This window comes from Anabas testudineus, chromosome 5 (genome assembly GCF_900324465.2).
Source record: "Anabas testudineus chromosome 5, fAnaTes1.2, whole genome shotgun sequence".
NCBI lineage: Eukaryota > Metazoa > Chordata > Actinopteri > Anabantiformes > Anabantidae > Anabas > Anabas testudineus.
This window is the reverse complement of record NC_046614.1, coordinates 12,380,822-12,397,170: the sequence shown is the minus strand read 5'-3', so window position 1 is coordinate 12,397,170 and position 16,349 is coordinate 12,380,822. Positions and strand designations below refer to the sequence as shown.

Here is a 16,349-nt window from a genome sequence, read left to right as displayed (position 1 = left end):
CCATGACCAAAGCACGGTTATTTAATGTACTAGTGATCTCACTATTTCTAATTGTCTCCCATCCTATTTTTAGACCAGGTGCAAAGTAGCAGTGAAGGAAAAACCCAATGTTTTTGTACTGTGGCTTTCACATGTGTACTTCTCCTATCTTACATCTAAATGTGGGTTAGATCACATCTTTCATGGTAACCAGTCATCTCTGTAGATGTTCCAGTTCCTACTAGTGTACCAGTATGGTACATGTTGGACATGTAGTCACTGTTTTAGTAACACCTGTGTGTTTTATTTTCAGATTTAACCTTTTTATATTTATAATACACAGAACATTAGGTTTAATATGTCTAAATTATCCATTTCTGCCTGGCAGTGTATGAACACAGTTCAGGTCACCACATCTAAGAGCCACATAGTTCTGAGAAGATGTAAAGTCTTGAAAACCTTGAAAACACCTGTGTTTACCAAACTTTTTTAAATACTGCATCTCATAAAAGCATATCATCGCTTCAAGTCAGACTTAAAAATGGCAATAATAACATCTAACAGTCGACGGTCTGTATGCATTAAGAACAGTTAAATATATATTGAGACACATGATACCAGACCATTGATATATTAAAGAGTTTTATTATTCGACATCCCAATTTTCTTTGATAACATCATTGGCATTGCAGTAATTGTTTTCTATAAGGAGAAGGAGTAATACCAGGGCAAAAGTTGGATCATTTCTTCAAATGGAAAGAGAGAACATCCATTTCAGTTCAATCCTTTAGCCTTTTACCTTTACCATCTATACACCGTAATACACAATCTGTTAAAAATATTAAGTACTTAGCCAACCTGAGCTACAAGCAGATAGGGAGAACAGCAATAACAGAGACATGACAGAAGACAGGTGTGTGCTGTGTCGATGAGACGTATTGTAATTCCACAGCCTTGAAAGATGTGTGATGAAGTATATAACACATACAGCAGTAATAGTATCAATCAGTACAAGTAATGTTACATAAAAGGCAAATATTAATATATCAAGGAATGAATCCCCTGTTTTACACATGACTGTGTTATCAGCTTTTAATTGATGTCTACTTATGAACTTTTCTTCTGCAGTGTGATGCATTAACACACAGCTTTGAATGGAAAAGGCAATACAATCACTAAAGTGTTGAACTAATTCTCAGGTGATATTAGATAGGGGAAAAAATGCAAAAAGGTGTAATCTGAAGATTACCAAAAGGCATGTGGTAGCAGACGTTGCCCAATATCAGTCATCCCTATATAACGTTTCAAGGCAAAAACATAAAAAGTGCCAAAAAAACAAAACAAAAAACAAGTGTGTTTCAGAATGTCTTGAGAAAAATCACATAAGCCAATTAAAATATTTATATATATTTATATATATCTCTATATAGTTCAACTTGATTACTTCTTGACAGATAACAAGTGAAACAAAGAGGATAAGATACTTGGGATGCTGACGTTAGCCAACATTATCTCACATTACAGAGCATCAGCCAGTCTACCAAGAGCTCCCAATTGCACTCTTTAAACATGGCTCTATCTTGCCCACTTGGTGTGACGGTCATATGCCACAGTCAGACTATTAGGTGAGCAGGACAGAAGATCATTCACTATTGTTTCAGGGACTGTAAGGTCAGAATGGGTGGCATTCTCCCGTGTGATCTTTGGGCACTGGATTTGTCAGCATATTTTACAAAAGTACACTAGTGTATCGATTTGTGTACTAAGTGGGGGTTACATACATCCATGTGCAGCGTACTGTGTGAGGAGCTGTGTCCATGGAATGAAAAAAATGATGTGAAGGAGGAAGACCAGTAGGGAAGTCCTTTCCCTGGGAGTGAGGTGCAGGTGATGTAAAAGGTGACAGGGTGTTTCAGAAAGCCAAGGGAGGAGATGGTCCAAGTTGTCCTTTAGCAGCTGCAGCTTTCAGCTGAAGGTTTAGCTCTGTCATTCCTATCCAATTTTATGGGTTCTGGGAATTCATTATACAACTCCACCTCTGTCTCCTGTGACACATCCAAAGGACAAAAATTAATCAGTGTTGGGAAAAGTGAAACCAACAGATATGACATAATTCATCTATGTTATTCTACACTGAAATAATGACAATCACAAAGCTGTCTGATTTTTTTTTTATTTTAAGCAACCTTAACTCACCTGTTTAAGGGCGTTACGTGCAATTGTCTGGAATGCCTGTTCTACATTAATGGCTTCTTTTGCGCTGGTCTCAAAGTAGGGGATGTTGTTCTTACTCTGACACCAAGCCTGTGCCCTTTTGGTGGTTACCTGTGTGTATTAAGAGAAGGCGTTTCATTAATATGATGAGTACGTGTTCAAGAAAAAAAAAAGGTCTATTACATAAACATTAAGGGATATAAAACCTTTTTTTGTAGTATAAGGGGTTAGGACAACAACAAAAACACCATCAAAAGCAAAAAAGCAGGCAAGTACACAATGACATGTAGTTTGCTTCATTGTTCTAGGAAGACAATCTAGTCATTCGTTGGCTTTGGTCAGATCAAGCAATTTTAGTAATGATGATATTTTTAAGCCACATTCACAGTGTGAGCAGCAAGTGTTGTGCATATCATGAAGGTGGTGTCAATTTAGGTCTTTGCGGGCTAACTTATGAAAGCTTTGCAATGCAGGATGGAAAAAAATGAATGTGCGGTAATGACCCACTCATACCAACCTGTCTATTCTCCAAGTCAATCTTGTTGCCTAGAACCACAAAGGGGAAGTTCTCAGGATCTCGAGGACTGGCCTGGATCAAAAACTCATCCCTCCAGCTGTCGAGCGTCTTGAAAGTATTGGGTGCAGTCACATCAAACACTAGCACACAGCAGTCTGCACCACGGTAGAACGCAACACCCAAAGATTGGAACCGTTCCTGGCCTGCTGTGTCCCAGATCTAGACAACCAAAAGAGCAAAAACGTTTGATAAAGCTGGTTTAGAGATAATGTAGATTGATAATGTAGAAGATTAATTCTCTGGTAGGGAAACACCACATTGTCTTCTACTGTATATTGTGCACTTGAACCATGGGAGGGCTGACACTCCTCATGACATGAGAGCCTTCCTGTTGTTATTGTGCCACACCTGCATTGTAACGAGTCGATCGTCCACCATCACCTCCTTGGTCAGGAAATCTGCTCCTATTGTAGCTTTGTACTGGTTACTAAATTTCTTGTTCACATACTGGTTCATTAGGGAGGTCTTTCCAACACTGAGGAAGAAGAAAACAGACAGCAGATAATGTAAAGCTGACTGATAGCTAGTATGAAATATGCCGTGATCACATTACCTACACTCATATACAGCTGGGTGATGTATACTAATGTAATCAGAACCCCATTTACACTTTGTATGACTCAAGAGTCATACAAACAAGATCAGATAGCAACCTAATATCAAATGAGCCAAATGTAAATGCAACCAAGAAGCATTACAGATCTAAAATCTGATTAATACTATTCAAAATTTAACTTAACATATTTCAATTTTTAACATTTCTAATTAACTGGCATTGGCTGTTGGCATGTGCGACCATGATGGACAACTAATAAATGTCTGAAAACACATCAGTAGCCTACTTCACATGCACTGAAAATTACAGTGTACAAATGTGAGACATTATTTAGATGCACCAGTGAGTGACTCACTGGGATGAATTATATTAGCACTTGAAGAGAGCAGTGATCTCTGCTTCAGCAGATCTGAAGATACAGTTTTGGTATTTGCTGCAGCTTCTTCTCTCTGAGTCTCTGACTGAGGGCAGAAGCTTAGCTTAGAACAGAGGGAGCCAAGGTGAGGTGGTTTACGACTGTATGAGCGACAAAAGCGACTAATAACCCAATAAAAATAGTTGATGAAAATACCTGTTAAACATACAAGTGGAAACATCCCATCTCTCCAGGAAGTTCCAAGAGTGTCGCACATTTTAATAGCAGCTATCTTAATCCTGCAAATTATATAAAATCTCCTGGATATCAGATATTACCTTTTCATTAGTGGAGTACACCATGTAGTATTCCTCACAGCAGGTGAAGTGTACTGGGACAGTACACAGTGTAAATCATCTGTGTTCCCTAAACTCATTCTATTTGAAATTATTAACTATATGTTCATTTAAGTTCTGTATATTTGTCTCCTTTATAATGATTAAATTGTCAAAAAGAAACAAAACAAAACAACATATTATATTATATTACATCAGCCTTCATGCTCGCCCACTATCAGTCGACCACTGGAAGTTGCAGCCTTTTTACTACAAAATGTGTCATGGTTTTGTACTCGACTGTCGTAATGTCACAACACGAGACTGTGGACATCGGTCAGTTTTAGTCTCAGTTTCAGAACTGTTAACACTCCTATTAAAGACTTGAAAAACTAGGAACCTATACTTAAATGTTCTTTTTCCCTCTCAGAAAGGCTGCAGAAGAGATGCGATTTTCTGACCTTGTTTTGACTAAATGAACAGCGACTGTTTCCACCTGCCTGGCTTTCACAGTTTCATAACTGATAATTTTTTTCAAGCTCAGACACAATATCACTTGGCCATCGTTTGACAGCATATTGCACAAATTTAGGAAACCACCACCAGTTTTAGAAAAAAAATGAAATGTTGTAACGTCACGTAATCAAGAGATATTTTTTTAATGAGAAAATATTAGTTTTCCAAATTGACCAGATTTCACTTATCACAATGCTTAATAAATACTTTAATTAACTTTAATTGTATTTAAATAACCGAGTACAGGTATTACTTTTAATAAAATATGCCAGTGCAGTACTGATTGTAGATGATGGCAGAGATGACAAACAGCAGAGCTGCTTTTGCTTTTACTCTGCCTGGAGACAGCTTATGGAAGTAAGTGGTCTTGCCAACAAGGAAGCAACACTAACTGATCAAAAGATACAATCACCTCAAAGCAAAACCAAACCATTCAGTTATTTTCCATTGAACTATTTTTAGAACATAAGTGACTAATGATTTGGTGCGTTGCAGTGTTTGACATGAAATATAAATATCTTGACTCACCCAGAATCTCCCAGGATGATGACTTTCAAGAGCACTTTCTTCCTGGATGTCATTTTTTCTCTGCAGAAAGACACAAACACAATTTTAGAAAGTTCAGCATCCACAGAAAACTTGCCAGTGCCCTCCTAATGATGTCATTGTAGGGCACAACCTAATCACAGAGTGTCTATTGTATCAGGAAGAATAAAACCAATAAAGAAGTAAACCTGTTTCTATACAGACAAATTCCACACAAAGTCCACAAATCAGTATGTAGTGTTTTGTGCCCCTAGACCAATCAGATTTGTCTACCATTCATTCCAGTCATGTGTTTTAAATGCCGTTAGGCAAATCACGAGGAACACATCATTCCTTCTCTCTTACACACCACAGGAAGTTACCTCAGAGGACTGAGTCTGTCTCCTTACTGCAAGTCCAAACCAAGTGACAATATTGTCACTGAGCCGACCTGTTTCTACTGCTGCTAAGGTTGTTCTTTGTTGTAACAGAACAATTTACAACACCATAAACAACACAGGCTAATTGGTGTTGTACACAGTTTTATTTCAGGGCATCGCCGATACAGGACTATGTAATTATTATGTTAAAATGTGCAAATACGTCACAAAGCGTTGAACATACAACAGTTCCTGGCTGCATACTGGGACAATTTTCGAAACAGCATCTGTGAAGTCCCATGAACAGACAAAAACATTACTCATGTCTGTTGGCTGGTCTGTAACTGTACCCATTAGGTTTTTGTTGTTCCGTCTTTAGGATGATAATTTTACTTCACAACTTCAGAAAAGCATATATGTAACATCAGAACACACATACATAATGCAAAAATGCTATTTCCCTACAAATTAATGTTTGTGAGGAAAATATGTTCTCCCCACATTGGCTAATGTGACAAACTTAAAAATTTGGAAAATGCAGTGGGGGAAATGTTCAACTAGATTACCACATGAGTGAGGAAGTTGAAACTGTAATTTTAGAAATGCCAGTTAGCAGCAATGAGATAGTTTAAACAATTATTTAATGTTAAAATCATATAAGACACTAGGTTGGTTACTGGGATCATAACAATGCTGCAATGAATCAAATTAATCCCTAAACTACTGTGATGATCAAGGAAACATGGAGACTATTTTAAGACACCCCTTCTATTATTCTTTGCACCTTCTATCTCTTTGTATTCTTCCTGCTGTACCAGGATTACATAATGAAATGAACACAGTAGAAATTAAGTGCTGAAAAGCAAAACAAACCAAAAATGAATATATTCTCAGATTAGAGGGTTATGTGTAAACTTTATCAAGGCCCAGCAGACTAAAATAAACCCAGACATTCACAAATGTATCTTATCTATGTCAAGTAAACACCTGAGCTATTGACTAGAGGAAAAACTTGCATACTGTCAGTGAGAACACCAGCAGCAGCCATATGTCTGAGGAGAACATGTAGGCTCCTAAGTAATACTGACAGGACCTCTGCACTTGTGACAAGTGTATATACATAAAATCCATACACTGGAAACGCGGGACCAACATTTTGGTTTTAAAATAGACAAATAGTTGTAGTAGTAGTTGCCAATCGTTTTTCTATCAACTGACTAATTGGTTAATAGATTAATTATTGCAGTCGTACAGTATTTTCTATTTTTAACATTGAAGCACAATAACCTGTTAGACAGCAGTTTAAGAAAAAATTACTTCCCTAAACTACTTCCCATCAATGAGGGAAAACACAAGACATTTCTGACATGCCAATCCACCAACCCAAACAGGTTTTTATGTAACTTGACTACAGTACATAAACAACACTTACAATTCTTTTTACATTTAAAAAAATGTTGAGCGATGCACACTGACAAAACCAAGCTTATAAATTACATATACTTCACTTCCCATCAGGAATTGGAAAGCACACTTGAATTCTTTCTGAAAGGAAAGAGCACTGCACTCGAGCGACTACCGCACTGTGAAGCATAGATTAGCTGACAGACACATGAACAACAGCACATCACTGATGTCTAGGTATGCTCAGACCAATCACATGATTACAGAAGACAAAGCTCATATCTTTAACTTGAACAAACAGCAGAGTGTTACACATTGATCCCTAAATACTGATGACAGTCTCATTTCAATCTGTATTTATCTGCGAAATTTCATTGACGCTGGCGTCAAAACTTTGTGACAAACTCCATCTATCTTAACATAGATAAAGAAAAAATGTTTAGCCTAGTATCTACCTCTGTGCTGTTGAAATGGTCCTTAGAATATTTATGTGAAATTATTTGGTGTGTCTGGAAAAAAATATTTGCCACTACTCTGAGCTGACAAAAGACTGTTAGTGTTTTTATGGGCAGTTTAGTCGATTTCTTGCTGTTTGCATTAGATCAAATAATTGTGCAAAAGTTTATGAGATCATTTCACATGAGAATTCTCAAAAAGTGTTGCACAGAGCACTGGCACTAAAATGTACTAAAAGGTGGAGTGAAGTTTCATAAAACTGAAAACTTACATTAGCAACACAAAACTAGCTATCAATATATTAGTGAAGGTTGTAACTAAAATGTTAATATTTTAAACTCATTTTAGGTTCTGGTGTTTACTTATGTTTTTATCAATTTATTGATTGATTGACATTTATCTATGCACATTATTAAGACAGCAATGAACAGCTGGGAAAGATTCTGAAGCATACTAAAACAAGGAGTTATGAGAATAGTTATAATTAGGTTTTGTTAAAGAGGCAACTGACCATCAGTGCACTCACAGTTATTTAAATCTCACTGCTCATTATTGAGAAATGTGTCACAACACATTTCTCCCTGTTTGTAAATCAATGACCCAAGCTTTTGGATGCACAGTCAACCTCTGATTTGGACTAACAGGCAACAAACTAAACTAAATATAGATTTGAAAGCTCAGTTTAGATGTTTATCAAAGCTCAATTCCTGATTAACTAGTTGTCATGTGATAAACAGATACTTGAGTGCCCCAAGGCTATCAAAAATCATGACAGTACACCAGTAAGTTTAAAACCTAAACTTTGACTTCTTTAATCACAAGTTAAAGAAGTCAAAGATTTCTTTAAAACAATACAGATAAAGGAAGTTTATTTCCTCTAAGAGTACACATACTACCTTATAACCCTCAGATATTGTATTTCATAACCATATCAAATGGGGAAAAAAATATTTTGTACACGTTGCTTTTTTTGCCAACTAAACTTGCATGTATATTATATTATTAACTCTATAGTAATCCAGTCCAGTAAAATGAATTGGAAGGTATATTCTGCAATGTAAAATGAAAAGCAGTGTGAAAACACTAATGGTGTTTGAATGGTGTAGAGAATAGACCATAGGACTCATGTTTGGATGGCAACAAATTTCAAGCATACGTGTTGGCTCAAGTATTAGGCGCTGTAGCCATGTCAGATTACAAAATAAAGTAACTATGATCAGACAAAACCATGTGTACCTGCGTGACCCGTGAGTCACAAACGAAACAAAAACCTTTTCATGAAAAACAGAGCATACGACCTTCTGTCTGGGAGCAATGTGACAGACACATTCAATATTTTTTCCCAGCATGTCGACAGAGGAGGTCGACACTTTCCAGCATTAAGACATACTACCTAAACTTGAGATTTGATTATTCTCATCTAAAACTGTATACCACTGTCCTCTACGCAAACACCGAATAAAATAAAAGCAAATGAAAAATCAATATCCCAGCGTTTGACAGCACGACAGATGTCGCCTTTTGTTTCGGATTTCATCATCCGACCGACCTCGTCTCCCCGGCTTTCCTTCCTCTTGGAGTCGACCCAAAGGAGCCACAGGCCGGCCTTGTTTTTGCCAACCAGCCTCTTGACAAACATTGCACCACCATTAACGTTAGCAGGACAGTGGGCGCATGATGACTTCAATGAGCAAATCTTACATATTTAAAAAGACTTGATATCTCATATGCTCACCCGAAACTGTAACACAGTGGAGACTTCTTGGCGTGTCAGACCTGTTTGCGACCTAACTAGCTGTTATTGTTCAGGGCAGCTAGCGTTAGGAGCTAACTAGGCGTTACGTTAGCTAGCTGGAGCGCTGCTACCCTATTCGTTAGCTAGCGTTAATTTGGCAGCGCTTCACTTCGACTTCTTGTGAAAGCGGTTCTCCTTTACGTGGGTTTTTAACAAAAACTGTCTAAATTGGCGAGGCAGATTAACTACAACCAGTAAGTAAATTTGGCACTTTGCTTGTAAGCCTGCCTGCCACCGAGCTAACTACCTTCTGCCTGCTACCTCCAGCGTCTCTCTTCCCCTTTCACTTCCTCCCCCAAACAGCGGCTGCACCTACGTCAGACGCAACTGACTGTAATCCCCGCCCACTTAGGACGTCGTTTATTTCATGTTTACCTGAGGCCAAGTTACACTTCACACTGTCCAGAGCCAGTTCACATGTTCACTAAAAGATTTTAGTGCAGAAATGTTACAAAATGTGTTAACTGTACTTTATTTTTTATGACTCAGTGATATACATGTCATAATGTAATGACACTATTTTTCCAGAGGTGTACAGAGCTGTGTCTCATCATGCTGTGACAATCAGCTGGAGCTTAATACCAGGAAAACCAGTGAGCTTTTGGTGCACTGTGAGAGGAACAAGAGGCCCTTTGTCATGGCTCTCAGCCTCTTCAAAGGTACTGAAGAGGCTGGATTCCTGCTGGTAATTTGTTTTTTGCCAAATATGAAGAAATTCCATACAGGTGATCTTGAAATCCTGTGTTCATGTGAATTGGGCCGAATCGGTTTGTCCTCGCATCAGTGTGGATGTTTGTAAAGGAAGAAATCCCCTGAAGTCGTGACATGAAATATAATTTCTGTTAAAACTGAGATCTTGAATTGAGATACATCCCCAGTTGGTAGTAACGTTAACTGTTTTACAGGTCAAAGCAGGTTTGTATAAGACAAAGCACCAGAACGATTCAAATTCTAATTTACATTACATAGTCAGTAAAATCAGAAATATTATGACATCAATAGGGCTAGGTAATCTAAAATAATTTTTACAAAATACAGTAGGCTTGCGGGCGGGCATAGATTAAAGGACTTTTAACATCTTGAAGTCAAGCATCACACAATAATAGTACCGTCCACACAACTCAATGCTCAAGATGTTCTCCGTGTGTTCACTGACAAAGGGGAGTGCTGTGATGATTTACCACTAGAGGACAGTGTCATCTTATAATAAATGAATAAGCTTAGTGACCTGGCCTTCCCACATATCACTCTTTCCATAGCACTTGATGTTTATTATGGTATGTAGTGCGAAGGTCAAAGATAGGTAGGTGGACTATACTTCTGTGACACTTTTTTTCAAGGTCTATTGGAAAAGACATATTATGTTGTGTATTATATTTATTGTGTTCTATGTATTCACGTTATGGGACATGGGACATGGGACATGTCTTTTAAACATATGGTCTGAGATCACAGATCAAACTTACTCCCACACTAACACTCTGTCATACTTGTATTTCCTTATTCTGTTGATAAAACAATTAAACAATAAAATAGTTCTTGGAGAATGTCAGAACTGTAGCATCTTTTTATTCAAAACTAATATGTTACATTGACCAGAGATAAACGTAATATAGTACTGTAACATTGATATCTGTCTTGATTTTCTTTTGCTTCTCTAATATCTTAAAGTAAAAGTAAATTCTCATAATTTTTTTTTTTTTTTTTGAAAAACATTCGTACTGTGCGTTTCTTTCTTCTGTTCTGTGTTCATGTGTCAGTACGTAACACGTTTGTTCTCCTTGTTAGTGCGAGCGTGCCTCTGCAGGGTCCTGATGACTGGGATGACTCTGGTGTTTATAGAGGAATTCCTGCCTTCTTGCACCTATTGAATGTAGAGTTTTTATGGCTTTCTTTGGAACTCAGTTTGTAAACAAACACTGCAGTACAAAAGGATGTGACTGAGAAAAGGGTACATAGAAGGGAAGAAGCTACATACCTGAAGCATCTGCTGCAATTTCATCTCTACAAACAATGTATGTAAAATGATGAGATGTGGACAGGGTGTTAAATGTCTGTCTAGAATGAATTGAGATACAGGACGTGAGACAGATATGATCACAGAGGAAGGCGAGCACTTCACTGCAGTCAAAAAGGTGTGTTAATCTGCGGAATTTCCATTCATCGTTTTGGGTGCATGTGTGTCTGTGTGTGGTTGTGTGGGAGTCTAACAGAGAGAATGGGATGAGTTGAGGAGATGGGCAGATTGTGTGTGTGTGTGTGGGTGTGTGCGCGTGTGTGTGTGTTCCAGGGGGTGGGTGCATTAGTCTGTGTGAGAGCAACCTCACTAACAGAACGGGAGCAGTAGAGAGAGGAGGACTCGGCATGAGGTGAACTGAAAAAAAGGGAAGAAGAAGAAGAAGAGGATGAAAGAAGAACAGAGCAGAAAACAAGACAGATGAGGTTGATGACAGAATGATCTAAAAGGACGGCTCAGAAAAACACTTTTTACTTATGGAGACATTTTTGGACATTTAACGAAAAGTGAAAGTTTGCAGAGGATAATCAACTTCAAAAGGACAAACAACGTAGAACTCAAAGGGAAGGAGCTGGACCACTGCTCAAGAGTTTAAAACAAAGTTTAGGACAGGACTGCATTTTCCCATGATTCGTTTTTGTTCTTTCAATATGCTTCCTCTGCTATCTCTGTATGTGGGAGTGCTAATGTCCTCAGATCCATGCTTGGCCTGCAAACACCCTCCCTGCAGGGAGAGTCTGGTGGCTGCACCCAACCCGCCTGGGACTGGGGCTGGAGTGGGTTCTGGGGCCTGTGAGGGTCCAACTGGGTCAACAGGCTGCAGAATTGGGTTTTCACTTCCTGCCATCTCAGATGATCCTCGGAAGGTGGAGCACAGGCACGATAAGGTGAGTGACAACATTTACAGTGTAACATGCTGTACTTTCCAGGATGGGATGGAATTTTTCTCTACCTGAAAATGTTACTGGCCCAATTATTTCTTTGCGTGAAATTGTTTTGAAACACTGTGAGTGACAAGTTGTGAGTGACAAGTTGAAGCAGAGCTAATTCTGTGTGTGCCTTACATACACCAGTACAACTGTGCATCATCCTATCAGGTGCAGGACATCAGGTTCTTTCTCATGGGACAGTCTGCACATGGATCATGGCACAATCCAACAGCCATGACGTCAACGGCATTTAACAATCAAAGAAGGGATAAAATTAGGTCTGCTTTAAAAATGTCCTGATCATATGGTTGTGTTGAGCTCATGCACCAACAGGTGTGTGATGGCTGATGTAAGTGTAAGAGACGGGCTGAGAGTTGCACAAAACGTGTCATCGAGCTGTGTGTTTTGTGATTTGATTAGCCTTTGAGATGTCATTTTTCAAATAAAAGGATGCATGAGCTGTGCATGATGAATATATTTACAAATACTTTTTTCAGTCAATGATTGATTATTGTCTAACACAATGTCTTATCAACTAATACCCATGGGTATTGTCTTTACAGACTGGAAGTGTCAAAGAACGTCTAGTTCAGCTGCAGCACTGCATGCGCTCTCTCCAGGAAACAGGGGGCTCCTGGAGTCATGGGGGCCAGGAGAGCAGCTCTCTAGGGGCCATCCTGGCACTAATGGCAGCTGTGCTGACAGAGTGTGACCTCCACTGTCACAGCCAGGCCCTTGGGGCGATGGCTAAACGACTGGGTGAGTAGTTTATATCCCCCAGCTCTGCAATACACAGACAAAATGCACACACACACACAAATGCCAGTGTAGTTACTCCCCCACACATAGTAAACAGACCCTCAGTGAGGCCTGCTAAGCGTCGGTCATAGGTGAGTGCATAGGAATTTAACTGCACAGACACGGATTAGAAAAAACTCTGTGTACATGCACACACAGACACACCTACTGTAGGGCTCATGATGTGAGGAAGCTTGAAAGAATTATCATACAATCTGGAACCTCTCTGTGCAGTAAATAAAGACAAAGCTTCTATTTTCAGACCCCGACAACAGCGTGATGTCTCACTGATAACTTAATATTTCTCTGGGCTGACAGAGAGTGCAGCTGTGGGAAGAGAAGGGGAAAAAGACCTGCTGCTTTTCCTGAAGAGCATCACACAGCACCCACCCACAGGTGAGGACATCAGGAGTGACCACAAGATACAAGTGCTGTTGATAAAGAGGTTTAATAAAAATGTACCGTGTGGTTGTTAGTTGGCCCCTTGGAGAGGTTACATCCTCAGGACTGTGCTGAGATTTACAGGCTCGGGATCAAAGAGAACGGAATCTACACCATCCAGCCAGACTTGAACAGGCCACCGCTGGAGGTATTTCAGATTCACCACATACATAAAACACTCAGACAGAGCGCCACCTTAGTCCTCTTCTTTTAGAGTTGAGTATGCTATCTGTGGATCAGCAAAATCTAGGCTTTATAATGCCAAAGTCTTTGTTTTGGTTCAGGCTAAATGTGACATGGAGACAGCAGGTGGTGGGTGGACTGTGATCCAGAATCGTCAGGATGGTACGCTGGACTTCAACAGGACATGGCAGGAATACCGGGAAGGCTTTGGCAGTCCACTGGGAGAGCACTGGCTGGGGAACGCAGCGCTGCACGCCCTCACCCACACTGGCCAACACCAACTCCGAATCGAGCTGGAGGACTGGCACCAACAGAGGCGCTATGCCACCTACAACAACTTCAAAGTAGCCTCAGAGGCACAGAGGTGTGTATACACGTTCCATAGTAGCCAGAGCCCCCTGAAACCTGTCTTTAAGTCTCTTTAGTCATTCATGATAAAAAGGGCAACTTAATAAAGAAATGCTTATTGTTTACGTTAAACACTAGTAGTACTGGCTACATAAGCAAACAACATATTACTAAAATCTGACTGGTGCATGGGAGTATGTGATATCACATTTTCCAAACATGCATGCTACCCAGTTTAAAATCAGAAAGTAATATGTCCTTGAAGAATCCCATCATGCATGGTAAATGTGAGAGTTGATATAATAGTTGTTTCTCTTTTCTTCCAGGTATCGTCTGACGGCGCGGGAGTTCTCTGGTGATGCAGGTAATGCCTTGAGCTACAGCAAACGTTACAACCACGATGGCCGATCCTTTAGTACGGCTGATCGGGATCACGACCGTTATTCAACTGGAAATTGTGGTCAGTACTATGGTGCAGGCTGGTGGTTTGATGCCTGCCTGGCAGCCAACCTGAATGGGCGGTACTACCGTGGGTGCTACACTGGGGTGACTGATGGTATCTACTGGGGAACATGGTATATCCTGACAGACGTACGGACTGGAGAACGCTACTCCTTCAAGAGGGTGGAGATGAAGACAAGACCCAGGAACTTTGTTGGGACATCCTAGATAATGAAAGCAATAGTCAATGGAAAATATGCTTCACTGTAACTCACTGTAATAATCATGCCAGTCTCAGATGAGAAGCAGATGTTAGATGTTTAAGGAACTGTATGGACATCACTCTGTTTAAATCCTGTCACTTATCAGTTACATGAAGATGGCAGCTAATAGATTTAATAAAAAATATACAAAAGTAATGTTTAAACGTTCACTAGCTTAAACTGTACATATATATATATATATATATATATATATATATATATATATATATATATATATATATATATATATATATATATATATACACACATTAAACACACTACTTCTATAAGAGACTGATTCATACATTTACATAATCTATATTGTACATTTACAATAACTTTATGTACTAATTAAATTAATCATATGTCCATAGTCATATATATAAAGGGTGACTTTACTGTAAGGACACTTAAAACCTATATGAGAAAGATGAAACTTAACCCAAACTGTGATCCTACAAGAATGTATGGATTAACCCTGGAAGATTAACCTTGTGCCACTACCTGCCTAAGCACCGTGACCCATTAAAACTCAAAGTGTCTGAAACAGCTCACATGTATTTTAGGTCAGGTGATGTCATGAGAGAAAATGTCCAACTTGCTAAAGTCAAAAGGTCGTCAAGTCCCTCCAGAGAGAGGCTCTAACAGTTGGGTGAAACACAGGCCCTCAAGTTCAAGGGCATTCACGCGACAGAGAGCTGATAGAGATAAAAAAATTAAATAAAATCTGTCTACCCACAAGCCCCTGTGTTCTGCCTCCAACTGAGTTAACATAGAGCCAAACCCAAAGACGATGGCTTGACAGTAAACAGAGAGAAGCTCAGTTTTGGAGAAGCCATTTTTCTCACCTCCTGTCGCTCATACTTTCCCAGGAGCAAGCCTGGCACACTGACGCTGACCATTAAGAGGTTTGTCCTGCTGTCACACTCGAAACCCGCCCTCTGCCCATGAAGTCAAACACACACAGATACACACATACAGACACACACACACACACACACACACACACACACACTCAGCCTCACCTGCTTTTTTGAGTTGGCGTCAGGCGGGGGCTCTCTGGCTCTCTGGCTGTGCTTCACAAAGGCTTTTCTAGAGTCGGTGTGTGAGAGCTGCGTTTGGAAATGCATGACACTTGTCTGTGTATGTGTGTCAAGGTGGTGTGTAGGATGGTCAGTGAGCAAGAGCATATGTGTGTATGTGCATGTGTAAACGACTGCACCTATTTTAACAGTGTCCTGCCGTCAGCCTTTCCAGCATGCTGAGTGTCTAAAAATTAACCAGTGACAGGCTCATCAAGCTCTGTATCTATACACACAGAGATAGTGTGGGCACACTCCTGACCACATATACCACTTATACACACAATGGGACGTTTAGTACCTGTATTGGGGCGCGCACACACACACACACACACACACACACACACACACACACACACAAAACTGCTTATCTTAGCAGATAGGGAGGTGCATGATGTGCTTGACTTCATGGCTTCCACTGAAGACAGTTTGATCATACCGCCTTAATTATTGTAATGCAACCACAAGCTCCTTTTCCCACTGTCTCTGTCTTCCTGCACACACACAGCAATTAACCATAAGTAATCAAGGTCAATCAACCATGTAAGACATTAAACATATCAGCTTTCTCTTTGACTTTACCTGTGTGTCCTTGTTTGTGTGTTTCCTTGTGCTACTAGAAAAAATTGTTGGCTGAAAGGTGAAAGACTCCATGTCCTGCCCCCTGGTGGATTCTGTTTATAGTGGACAAACTGAGCAAAGTTTATTTCAGCTGAAGGTAGCTGGTAAAATGTGCAGTGTACCAACTTAGACAA

At 39.6% G+C, this 16,349-nt stretch overlaps 2 protein-coding genes across 2 annotated transcripts; one reads left to right on the top strand and one right to left on the bottom strand.

The window, feature by feature from the left end:
* Nucleotides 1-604: 604 nt before the first annotated feature.
* On the bottom strand, nt 605-9,383 carry LOC113154206 (ras-related protein rab7-like). Its single transcript, XM_026348265.1, has 6 exons — nt 9,033-9,383; nt 5,061-5,120; nt 3,119-3,245; nt 2,711-2,929; nt 2,176-2,304; nt 605-2,024 (listed from the first exon to the last, which is right to left on the bottom strand). The coding sequence occupies exons 2-6, from the start codon at nt 5,111-5,113 to the stop codon at nt 1,929-1,931; spliced, it is 624 nt and encodes a 207-aa protein (XP_026204050.1). The 5' UTR covers nt 5,114-5,120; nt 9,033-9,383; the 3' UTR covers nt 605-1,928.
* Nucleotides 9,384-11,516: 2,133 nt separating this feature from the next.
* Nucleotides 11,517-14,576, top strand: si:ch211-157b11.8 (fibroleukin). The gene is made up of 6 exons (XM_026349105.2): nt 11,517-11,996; nt 12,602-12,797; nt 13,155-13,232; nt 13,313-13,425; nt 13,562-13,824; nt 14,135-14,576. The coding sequence occupies exons 1-6, from the start codon at nt 11,736-11,738 to the stop codon at nt 14,475-14,477; spliced, it is 1,254 nt and encodes a 417-aa protein (XP_026204890.1). The 5' UTR covers nt 11,517-11,735; the 3' UTR covers nt 14,478-14,576.
* Nucleotides 14,577-16,349: the final 1,773 nt, after the last annotated feature.